The 12,200-nt window shown below is 44.8% G+C and overlaps 1 protein-coding gene across 1 annotated transcript in view; it reads right to left on the bottom strand.

Annotated features, from left to right (window-relative positions):
* Window positions 1-8,793, bottom strand: part of MACROD1 (mono-ADP ribosylhydrolase 1) — a gene marked incomplete in the record, with an annotated part of 1,234,860 nt that extends 1,226,067 nt beyond the window's left edge. Inside the window, 1 exon segment of the mRNA XM_030218128.1 lies at window positions 8,362-8,793. Within this exon segment, the coding sequence (XP_030073988.1) occupies window positions 8,362-8,644 (283 nt within the window).
* Window positions 8,794-12,200: the final 3,407 nt, after the last annotated feature.

Here is a 12,200-nt window from a genome sequence, read left to right as displayed (position 1 = left end):
GTTCCTCGGGAGGGTTGAGGGAATCAGAGGATGCCCGATGCTGATGTATTCTCAATGTCTGATGCAGCTCCCGGAGCCATAAAAACAAATGCCAACGTTGATGGACCGGACTTCTCAGCATCAAAAATCATTTTATGTTGCTTTTCATGACTTCTGATACCTCTCTCCTTGACATCTGGAAACAGAGTTTAAAAGAAGAGAAATTCTGATAGGGCCTCAGGCACCAATTATGAGTGTCTGTAATGGACATGATCCTGTTGCACTGGATACACTTCTTAAAGCTACTGAGAGTTTAATGCTGGGTCATGTCTGGAAAAATAGACGCAGCAAACTCAATCTTGAAAAAAATCTACCCAGCCAAGTGCCTGAAGCCTAAGAGGGCACAGTAGGCCATGGAAAATAAAGAAAACTTAAAAGTGCAAAAAATCTGAAGGGAAAACTACTGGATATTGAGGCCCCACACAGCAAAAGGACTTACACACTTGCAAAAAAAATGCAGATAAATTAAGAAAATTTCACACTAGTTCTCGCAACATGAACTGAAGGAGGACTTTGTACTGCTCTGTGGAAAAACAAGTCCAGATTCCATACGATGGCAGCAAGCAGGAAAACGCATGCATGCACAGTGCAATGCTTCCAAAGGTTTTGAGAAAATAGGTTGGGTAGAGTTCCTGTGCCAGCTGTATCAGGTTGACAGCACCCCATACATAAGAACATTATCAACCTATTTGTCCTTAGAGAAAAATAAATGTTGTTAAAAGCCAGGATTTATTTACAGGTCAAGCAATAAAATGTTTATGTACCATGCTCCTTGTTGCTGGGATTGTCACTTCATCTATGTCAACCTAAACAAGCTAATCCAGTCCTACTTTGCACCTATTGCATACGTGATTTGTAGTTCCTGAGTTTCTTAAGAAAAATCAGAACTACAACTCTTGGCATGCATTGTAGAAAAACCAGGACTGAATCAACCTGTTTAGATTAAAATGGATGAGGTGGAAATCCTACTTTCTGACAAGATACAAAAATGCAAAGCCAACCATGCAAAAAACCCCCAAAAACATTAAATTAAAAACAATGATTTTTATATTGTATTTATTTACTTCTATTCCGCCTTTAAGCGGATTACAATAACAGACTTCTGCATTCAGAAGGATCTTACATGCAACTTAAAACAATATATTAAGAGAATGACATCACAAAAAATTATAAATTTTGATCGGAGAACAAAAAGGTCCTTAAAGATTTTCTAAATGGCTGAGCGTAAATCGACATGCAGGCTGTTCTAGATCCTTATACTTTGAAAGTCAATTGATTTTTCTCTCACAGATTTACGATCGACTCCTTTCAGAGACAGAAAATCTAATACCAATCGTTGCTTGTTTCGTGAATATAATCTCCTACTTGGAATGAGAAATAACTGACTTACACTATCTGAACTTAGTCCAGATATACTTTTAAAAACTAAGCAAGCTTAAAATAAATCCCAACTCTCAACTTTGAGCCAGTGCAGATTGTTCAGTAATAGAGTAGTCTCAGTATATTTTCCCTTCCTGTAGATTAATTGAGCAACAGTATTCTGGGGCAACTGAAGTCTTTTTTTTGTTGTTGTTGTTGACCCATAAGTGAACAGTACAGAGTTACAATAATCCAGATTGGGAAAAGAACTGACTGAGCAATAACTGAAATTATCAGGATTGAAACTAGATCTGATAGATCTAAGTTTATGCAATGCACAGAAAAGTTTCTTACCAGTGCATTTACCTGATGTTCTAGGATCAATTTAGAGTCTAGAATAATTAAAAGAACTCTTGACCTATCTTCAAAGAGCCATTCCTGAACTTAAAGATATATTGGTTTACGAAGCTTACTGTAGTTGGTCACCAAACCACAAAAGTGTTGTCTTCTGAGTATTTAATTTCAATAAATTAGTTTTTGCTCAGTGTTCAACCACTGTAATCAAGCATTGTATATTTTGAATTGTATCATTTAAAGTATCCAACCCTGGACATAATACAAATATATCATCTGCATAACTTAGTGAAAAAATATTCAAGGTCTCCAAAAACTTCCTTAAAGGACATATTGAATAATTGTGGTGAAAAAGGTGACCCCTGTGGAACACCACAAGTTGGCAGCCAACTTGAAAACTGTTGCCCATTCTTAAGAACTGTATATGATCTATGTTTTAAAAGTCCAGAAAACCAATTCAAAATCATTCCTGTAATATCCATCTCACTCAATCTTAACAGTAGTAAATCATGGTCTACGGCGTCAATCACTGCTGATATATCAAACTGTAACAATACTATATTCCTCCCTGAAACTAGATATTTTCTTACTTCAGTAACTAATGGGATCAACAATATTTCAGTACTGTGCGATGTTCAAATCCCATTTTGTGCGCAACATAAACATGAAAATGTTGAAATGAAATTAGAAATTTACAACAAATTCAAGGAGTTTCACTATCCAAGGTATACTGGCAACCGGTCTATAATTGTCTACTGCAGTCATATCTCCCCCTATTTTCTGGCATCTCCTGATGGCGCCAGTGGGTCAAAGTTCTCCTCTAGCTAAGTAAGCCTTTTGGCTTAATGGGCATGCACAGGAGTTCCCACGCTCAGTGTAGCTCCCCCTGCCTGCTTTAGTTGTGTTCCAAGATAAGTGTATTAGAGAAAGGAACTAGAGAGTGGTTAAGTGTGGTTGCATTCTCCTGCTGTCTACAGAAAACCTCCGTTACAGGTAAGCAACTCCGCTTTCTCTGGAAACAAGCAGGGGACTGCAAGCACACTCCATGGTGAGTCACTAGCTGAGATAGTGCTGGGTGGTTAGCTAGCAGATTGGCAGGCAACTAAGTTTCTGAAGACTGACTGAATGCCATGTTCTGTGAGGTGGAGCGGTCGAGGTGGTAGAATCTTGTGAATGTATGTGATGAGGACCAAGTCGCAGCTTTACAGATGTCCAACAATGGAGTGTTTCTGTAGAAGGCAATGGATGAGGTCATGGACCTGAGTCTGTGGACTGTGCATAGCAAAAGGTACATAAGTACACAAGTACATAAGTAATGCCACACTGGGAAAAGACCAAGGGTCCATCGAGCCCAGCATCCTGTCCACGACAGCGGCCAATCCAGGCCAAGGGCACCTGGCAAGCTTCCCAAACATACAAACATTCTATACATGTTATTCCTGGAATTGTGGATTTTTCCCAAGTCCATTTAGTAGTGGTTTATGGACTTGTCCTATAGGAAACCGTCTAACTCCTTTTAAAACTCTGTCAAGCTAACTGCCTTCACCACGTTCTCCGGCAACGAATTCCAGAGTTTAATTATGCGTTGGGTGAAGAAAACTTTTCTCCGATTTGTTTTAAATTTACTACACTGTAGTTTCATCACATGTCCCCTACTCGTAGTATTTTTGGAAAGCGTGAACGCTTCACATCCACCTGTTCCACTCCACTCATTATTTTATATACCTCTATCATGTCTCCCCCTCAGCCGTCTCTTCTCCAAGCTGAAAAGCCCTAGCTTCCTTAGTCTTTCTTCATAGGGAAGTCGTCCCATCTCCGCTATCATTTTAGTCGCCCTTCGCTGCACCTTTTCCAATTCTGCTATATCTTTCTTGAGATGCGGCGACCAGAATTGAACACAATACTCAAGTTGTGGTCGCACCATGGAGCGATATAACGGCATTATGACATCCTCATACCTGTTTTCCATACCTTTCCTAATAATACCCAACATTCTATTCGCTTTCCTAGCCGCAGCAGCACACTGAGCAGAAGGTTTCAGTGTATTATCGACGACGACACCCAGATCCCTTTCTTGGTCCGTAACTCCTAACATGGAACCTTGCATGATGTAGCTATAATTCGGGTTCTTTTTTCCCCACATGCATCACCTTGCACGAGCTCACATTAAACGTCATCTGCCATTTAGACGCCCAATCGCCCAGTCTCGTAAGGTCCTTCTATAATTTTTCACAATCCTGTCGCGAGTTAACGACTTTGAATAACTTTGTGTCTTCAGCAAATTTAATTACCTCGGTAGTTACTCCCATCTCTAAATCATTTATAAATATATTAAAAAGCAGCGATCCTAGCACAGACCCCTGAGGAACCCACTAACTACCCTTCTCCATTGTGAATACTGCCCATTTAACCCCACTCTCTGTTTCCTATCCTTCAACCAGTTTTCAATCCACAATAGGACATTTCCTCCTATCCCATGACCCTCCAATTTCCTCTTTAGCCTTTCATGAGGTACCTTGTCTGCAATCCACAGGGATATGGGTCGCTTGGAAGCCCCAGGTTTTAGAGTTGAATTTGACAAACTAGACTAAGGAAGTGCTCTGGAGATAGTAGAGAAGGGCCCACCTGCAGTCCAGAGAGTGAAGAGCCGTTTCTGCCAGAGAGTCACGAGGTCCATGGAAGGTGGAGGGAAGGACGATGGCTTGGTTGATGTGGAAGATGGTGAACACCTTTGGTCGAAACTTGGGATGCGCTGGAAGAAAGACTTGGTTGTGGAAGAATAAATCGCTGAGGTTATTGCTGTGAGAAACACAGTCTTGTAGGTGAAGTAGATTGGCTGATTGAGGCCTAGAGGCTCAGTTCCTTCATCAGTACATCCAGGACAAGGTTGAGGTCCCAGGATGTTGTGGGTCATGCAGTAGGGGGGCAGACATTATTGAGTCCACACAGGTCTCAAGAAATCAGTGGGTGCACCGAGACAGCCAGTTGGCAAGTTGCAGATCCTGAAGTATCTGATGTACTGATAAGGCAAGAAGCCACTCTGAGGACAGTGAGACTGTCATTCTTGTTTCCTGGTTCCAACTGGCATTTAGCTTGAGGAAGCTGGAAATCTTCTGCAGAAAGCGGGTATAGGAGTAGTCTTCCATCTGTTCCTATGAAGGTGTTGCATTTGGTTTTGGAGTAATAGAGGCAGGGTCACTGTGACCTGGAGCCTGAGACACTGGTGAATTCTCCTGGTTGGAGCCTGCGTCCTGTGGATCAGAGTAGACTAATGCTGCAAGGACACGAATACGTGGATGGACAAGGGGTCCAATGCAATTCAGGCAACTGGTAAGAGGGTGAGGAAGAGCATGGTACAGACTCTGGAGGATTTGAGGAGAGGCTCTGGTGGCATGGAAGCCTTGTGAGGACCTGGAGGACTGATGCTATAGGACACCGGATAGTACTGAAGGGGGATGATCTGGTATCCTGGTGCTGCAGAGAGGATGGAGCAGACTGTTGAGAAGCATGGGAGAGAGATTGTTGCAGTGCCATCCACTAAGAACCTCTGGAAGAGCTGAAAAAAGATTCAGTTTAACACTGCAATTGTGAGGGAAAACTAAGGGTGAGAAGGACAGCAGTTGAGGCTGTGATCCCTTTAGGCAGAGCTTCTGCGCAGGTGAGAGCGGATGTTTGGATGTGGTTGAGGGGAGGGCCGGGCGAGTGCCAGAAAAGTCTGGAGTAGAGAATGGCATGGGGACAAAGTCTGACCCCATCCCTGTCCCCGCAAGCTTTAACCCTATCCCCACCCTATTCTTGCAAACTCAAACTCCACCGCACTAGGTCCATCATCATCATTTTCAATACAAGACAATTGCTTGCTTTTTGGATAAATGAGATTTTGTATTGTTGTGGGGATAGGGTAGAGACTGAGATGGGGATAAACTCTGTCCCCGTGTCATTCTCTAGTGAGGAGCACTACTACTACTACTACTACTACTTAACATTTCTAGAGCGCTACTAGGGTTACGCAGCGCTGTACAATTTAACAAAGAGAGACAGTCCCTGCTCAAAGAGCTTACAATCTAATAGACAAGTGAACGGTCGGTCCGATCGGGGCAGTCAAATTGGGGCAGTCAAATTGGGGCACTAAGAGGCCTCTCTTTTGCTCTTGTGCTTTCCTCCTGGGTTTGCTGAGCTCTGAACCATGCTGGGGAATCTGGATGCAGCCCTGTGTGAAAGCAGGTGCATAGCAGGAGTGCCACACTTTCCTCCCTGCAGGCACGACCACTGAAGATGGGGGTGGAACAGCATTCTGAAAGCAGTGGGCCATGCTCCCCCAAGCCAAAGTTGTTGCTGTTACTACCACTGCCAGAGAGGAAGGGACCTTTGGGAGGCCAGGGACAGGAGAAAAAGAGCCCACGAAGCACATCACTTCCTTCAGTGGATTAGGGACACCTCCCCCAGGCTGTGGCAGTACTGGGCCATGGCAAGACGATGGCAATGCCACAAAACTTAGGGAGACCTCCCCCCAGCAATGGCACTACTGGACTCTGGGGGGGAAGGAGATGGTGATGCCATGAAGCTTCTGGAGACCCCCTCCCCCAGCAATGCTGGCACTTGGTGGAAGGGAGATGGAAGTGATGCAGAGTTTTGGGAGACCTTCACCGGTGGTGCTGGTACTAGAGCCTGGGAGGTTAGGGACATGGCGATGCTGCGGACCTTCAGGATACCTCCCCTAGCAGTGCAAGTAGTGGGCTCCAGAGGGAGGAAGATGGAGGTGTTGAGGAGCAGTGGGCCACCTCCTCCAGCGAAGCCAGTACTGGTCTCTGGAGAGAAGGGAAACTGAGGTGTTGGAGCTACAGTTGCCATGCAGTTAGCCATTTGAGCAGAACCACTGGCTGAAGAAGCTTCAGGTCCTCCGGAGGTCCTGAACCTGGAGCAGTTTCGAAGCCTGTAGGAAACTTTGTTTAGGGTTGTCCATTTTCTCTTTTTGTGTGCGCGTGAGTGATATTGTGAAGAGGAGAACAACAAAAACTAAGCATAGGGATTCCTGTGCATGCCCAGTAAGCTAAAAAGTTTACTTAGCTAGAGGAGATTTACAACACACTGAATCCATCAGGAGAGGTCACCATGAAGTGTGCCTGCTTGTCTCTGGAGAAAAACAGCTGCCCTGGAGCTCTTCAAATGTAAACACAAAAGCGAGAGTAATTTTTAACCCACCCACTGAGTTTATTTTTATCAATTATAACATTATATAACAGAGCCGGTAGTGGGAGGCGGGGCTGGTGGTTAGGAGGCGGGGATAGTGTTGGGCAGACTTATATGGTCTGTGCCAGAGCCAATGGTGGGAGGCGGGGATAGTGCTGGGCAGACTTGTACGGTCTGTGCTCTGAAAAAGACAGGTACAAATCAAGGTAAGATATACACAAAAAAGTGGCACAGTGGGAGGCGGGGCTGGTGGTTGGGAGGCGGGGATAGTGCTGGGCAGACTTATACGGTCTGTGCCAGAGCCGATGGTGGGAGGTGGGGATACTGCTGGGCAGACTTGTACAGTCTGTGCGCTGAAAAAGACAGGTACAAATCAAGGTAAGGTATACACAAAAAAGTGACATTTCTTGCAGGTCTTTTTCTGCCGTCATCTATGTTACTATATTAGATTTACATTTTACATTCCATAATCTGCCAAGAAAAAGACTGTAGGACTGGTGAAAGAGAAATCTTTTAAATAAATGTGCACCCTAGCAGAATGTTTTACTTCTGCAGGTAGACCAAATCCCCTTTTTTGTAGGAGGCTCATTTTCAAAGAACATAGACATACAAAGTTCCATAGGTTAGTAGTATGTAACTTTGTAAATCTAAGTGCTTTGAAAATATGCTTATATAACGTTGCAACTCTATGTGCTTTGAAAATAAGCACCATAATTACAAAATCCTTCCTCTCCTTTCACCCTGTCATATTTCAACTCCACCCCTCTGCCCTTGGCTTTTAGAAAAGTTCAATACACTCAACCTGGCCCAAGTGACTAGAGAAAAAAAAATGCCCATCTCTGTTCCAAGGATATATTTTTTCTTTGCTTTGTGTTATATGTGTTTTATTTTAATACTCTCTGTGTGTGTGTGGGGGGGGGATTCTTTTGATGTATATCGATGGGTTGCTGTATTTTACTATAGGAGTTTAAGTTCCTTATGGTCTCTTAATTTACTATACGGGGTTTGATTAATCATTATTAATCTCTCCAACCACTGGACAGAGAGGCAGTTAAGCAATATGTATATGGGCCTGGGATCCCTGGCCAAAAGCCCACTGTAGAGTAAGTTGCTCAAGCTCGCTTCCAAATGCCCACCTTCTTTATGCCTAAAGTCAACTCTAACTAATTTCCAATTCGGATTTCACCCCAGTGCAGACTTGTGTGGTTCTTCTGGTTTGGAATACATGAAATCTCAAATCACAATAATAGAAACGGGGGGGGGGGGGGGGGGGGAGAACAAACCTAAGTCTGTCTCAACATGTCACATATAAGCTTATGCAGCCCCGCCTTTCTCTCATCGCGCCTCCTCCCATTTCCTCTCTTTCCTTATTCTTATCATGCAGGACGTCACAGGAGCCCTGGCTGTAGTCTTTCTTACATTTAGCTTCTTTCCAGCTGCCAGAGTCGGAGCTTAGGTCCGGCTTCCCTTTGCCCTTGGTGGCCATGGCGGCGGAGGTCCAAAACAAAGCCGCAAGGATAGGAGCGAGGGGCGGCCGGGACAACAGAAGTTGGCTGGTGAGAAGCGGGCGGCGCGGGACCATGCACCGGAATGAGCCACAGAGAACAGCTCGTCGCGTGCTTATTCTGACTGTGCCCGTTGATCTCGCGCTCAGCGAACACAGCCAGCCAGCAAACCTTGCTGGTATGCCAGCATCGCCCATCCTTTTATAGAGTATGCTTAAGGGAAAAAAAAAAAAAAAAGTATAGCAAATGACCACTGCCCGCTTGCAGCTGTCACTGCCTACATTCAAAGTAGACTTTTATTTATAACCTGACGAGTGCTTCAGAGGCAGAGCTGGCGCGCCATGGAGTGGCCTCTGTTCCTCTAAGTACACTGGGAGATGTAGTTCTTCGCCCACGTGGCGCTTTGCTATATGGGCAGAGGTTAAAAAAGTGCACGGCTGCGGGCTGCCAATGCCAAGTATAAGACCGGACTGTAAACTTTCATGCAGTGTATTTTAGACTATCTTACTTTGTTAAAACAAAAAGTAACATCTCCGAAAAACATCCACATCGCAAGTTTTGAAACTTGGATTTGAGACATTTTTCAATGCGGTGTATCTAAATCAGAAGGGGGGGTGTTGGGTATGACACAGTGGTGTAGCCAAGGGTGGGCCTAGGCCCACCCACTTTGGACTCAGGCCCACCCAGTAGCAGCACATCTATAATGTGGTTGGCAGGGATTCCGAAGCCCCACTAGCTGAAAACTCCCAACAACTGTCCCTCTTGCATACCTTGTAAATAGCAGATCTTCACCTGCAGCAAGCAGCGACTGGTACATACTACTACTACTTAACATTTCTAGAGCGCTACTAGGGTTACGCAGCGCTGTACAATTTAGCAAAGAAGGACGGTCCCTGCTCAGGTGAGCTTACAATCTAAAGGACAAAATGTCAAGTTGGTGTAGTCTAGATTTCTGAGTGTAGGTGTGGTGGTTAGGTGCCAAAGGCAACATTGAAGAGGTGGGCTTTGAGCAGTGATTTGAAGATGGGCAGGGAGGGGGCTTGGCGTATGTGCTCAGGGAGTTTGTTCCACGCTTGAGGTGAGGTGAGGCAGAAAGGGCGGAGCCTGGAGTTGGCGGTGGTGGAGAAGGGTACTGAAAGGAGGGATTTGTCTAGAGAGCGGAGGTTACGGGTAGGAACGTAAGGGGAGATGAGGGTAGAGAGGTAAGGAGGGGCTGCGGATCGAGTGCATTTGTAGGTTAGTAGGAGAAGTTTGAACTGTATGCGGTACCTGATCGGAAGCCAGTGAAGTGACTTGAGGAGAGGGGTGATATGAGTATATCGGTCCAGGCGGAAGATAAGACGTGCAGCCGAGTTCTGAATGGACTGAAGGGGGGATAGATGGCTAAGTGGGAGGCCAGTGAGGAGTAGGTTGCAGTAGTCAAGGCGAGAGGTAATGAGAGAGTGGATGAGAGTACGGGTGGTGTGCTCAGAGAGGAAAGGGCGAATTTTGCTAATGTTATAGAGGAAGAAGCGACAGGTCTTGGCTATCTGCTGGATATGTGCAGAGAAGGAGAGGGAGGAGTCGAAGATGACACCGAGGTTGCGGGCAGATGAGACGGGGACGATGAGGGTGTTATCAACTGAAATACATACTGCTCACACCGGCCCCATTGCCTTCCCTCTGATGTATTCCCGCCTATGCGGAAACAGGACGTTGCAGCAGTGGGAAGGCTGTAGGGCCATCACAAGCAGTGTGTATTAGTTGCTTCTCACTGCCAGTGAAAATCTGCTATTTAAAAGGTATGCGGGAGAGGGGGGATGTTTGAGACCATATGGCATGCAAGCGATAGAAGGAGAGACCAAATCACCTGTAGGACTGGGTGGGGTTCTTCTGCCCACCCATCTTGGGCCCAGGCCCACCCAAAATTGGGTGTCTGGCTATGCCCCTGGTATGACCCCCCTTTTCCCCCTACTGGTCACTGACCCCGCCCCCAAATATACAAAAAAAACAATACATATCAGCCTCTATGACAGCTTCAGATGTTATGTCCAGTCCTAATAAAGCAGCAAGCAGGTCTCTGAAGTAGCCCAGTAGTCTGTGCAGTGGATTATAGAGAAGGGGACCCAGGCCCATATCCCATTGTAACTGGCACACTTGTGGTGGAAGTGTGAGCCCTCCAAAACCCACCAAAAACCTACTTTACCTTCATATGGGTGACACCCGCAGGCACAATTTTCAGCTCATTAACTCAGTCCTTGGTTCTATCAAAATTTGATTACTGCAATGTGGTTTATGCATGACTTAAGACTGCACTAATCAGAAAATTACAAACTGTTCAAAACACAGCAGCTTGTCTTGTACTTAAAGCTACCTGATATTCCAAAGCAATCCCACTTCTACTGAAACTACACTGGCTACCTATAAGTTCATGCATTACTTTCAAATTATGTGAATTCATCCACCAAATAATTTATGGTTCATCCTCATCTTACATTTTATTTATTTTTGTTACATTTGTACCCTGCACTTTCCCCACTCATGGCAGGCTCAATGTGGCTTACATGGGGCAATGGAGGGTTAAGTGACTTGCCCAGAGTCACAAGGAGCTGCCTGTGTCTGAAGTGGGAATTGAACTCAGTTCCACAGTTCCCCAGGACCAAAGTCCACCACCCTAACCACTAGGCCACTCCTCCATGCAGAGACAATCTTGTATTACACTTCCCTCAATGTAATAAAATCAAATATAAAACTATCCACAATGCTGGATTTTCATATCAAAGTACAACCAGATGGAAGTCTTTGCCCAAACAACTCCATCAAACTGAAGACTAGCTCATCTAGGGAGTGAAGGAGTAGCCTAGTGGTTAGGGTGGTGGATTCTGGTTCTGAGGAACTGAGTTCAATTCCCACTTCAGGCACAGGCAGATCCTTTTGACTCTGGGCAAGACACTTAACCCTCCATTGCCCCAGGTACAAATAAGCACCTGTATACAATATGTAAGCCACATTGAGCCTGCCATGAGTAGGAAAGCACGGGGTACAAATGTAATAAAAATATTCCATAAACTATTGAAAACTCACTTGATAAGATCAACCTCTAACAATAGAAATAACTAACCATCTAACTTTACAATAACAACTCTGTCCATATTCACATTCTATTCTATCCACACTCTCAAAGATCTTAAATAAAATTTGATAGGCACCCACATTTGCTTTGGATCATTGGCTCCTGAGTGCCAGAGACTGAGCCTTCTTGCACATACTTGTTGCAGGAAAGAAAGCTAATAATCGGCTAATTACCGGCTAAGGACTTAGGTGTAGATGATCAATAGCCCCACTCTGTTCCATACAGCCAGTGGTGTGCTGGTAAATGTTTAACAGACTCTCTCCCCGGTCCCCCTCTGCGCTCCCCCCCCCAAATTGCAGAGCTGGCTATAGCCGGGGAGAGAGCCTGGGGGGGGGGAGGGTGGCAATGCATTACTGCAGGAAAAAAAAATTAAATGAGCCCAGGTTCCAATCTAATTCATGTTTAATGTGCAATAAAATGCCATAAATAAGTAAATAAATATAAACTTTTAATGTTGAGCACCTGATTCTCAAAGTGAACATATTCTAAACACTATAATGAAAATAAAATGATTTTTTTCTACCTTTGTTGTCTGGTGACTTTTTCTGATCATGCTGGCCCAGTATCCGATTCTGCTGCTATCTGTCCTCTTAACTCCGTTTCCAGGGCTTCCTTTCCATTTATTTATTTCCTTTCCTCCT

This window comes from Microcaecilia unicolor, chromosome 11, assembly GCF_901765095.1.
Source record: "Microcaecilia unicolor chromosome 11, aMicUni1.1, whole genome shotgun sequence".
NCBI lineage: Eukaryota > Metazoa > Chordata > Amphibia > Gymnophiona > Siphonopidae > Microcaecilia > Microcaecilia unicolor.
The sequence above is the reverse complement of the archived record's forward strand: the minus strand, read 5'-3'. Positions and strand labels throughout refer to the sequence as shown.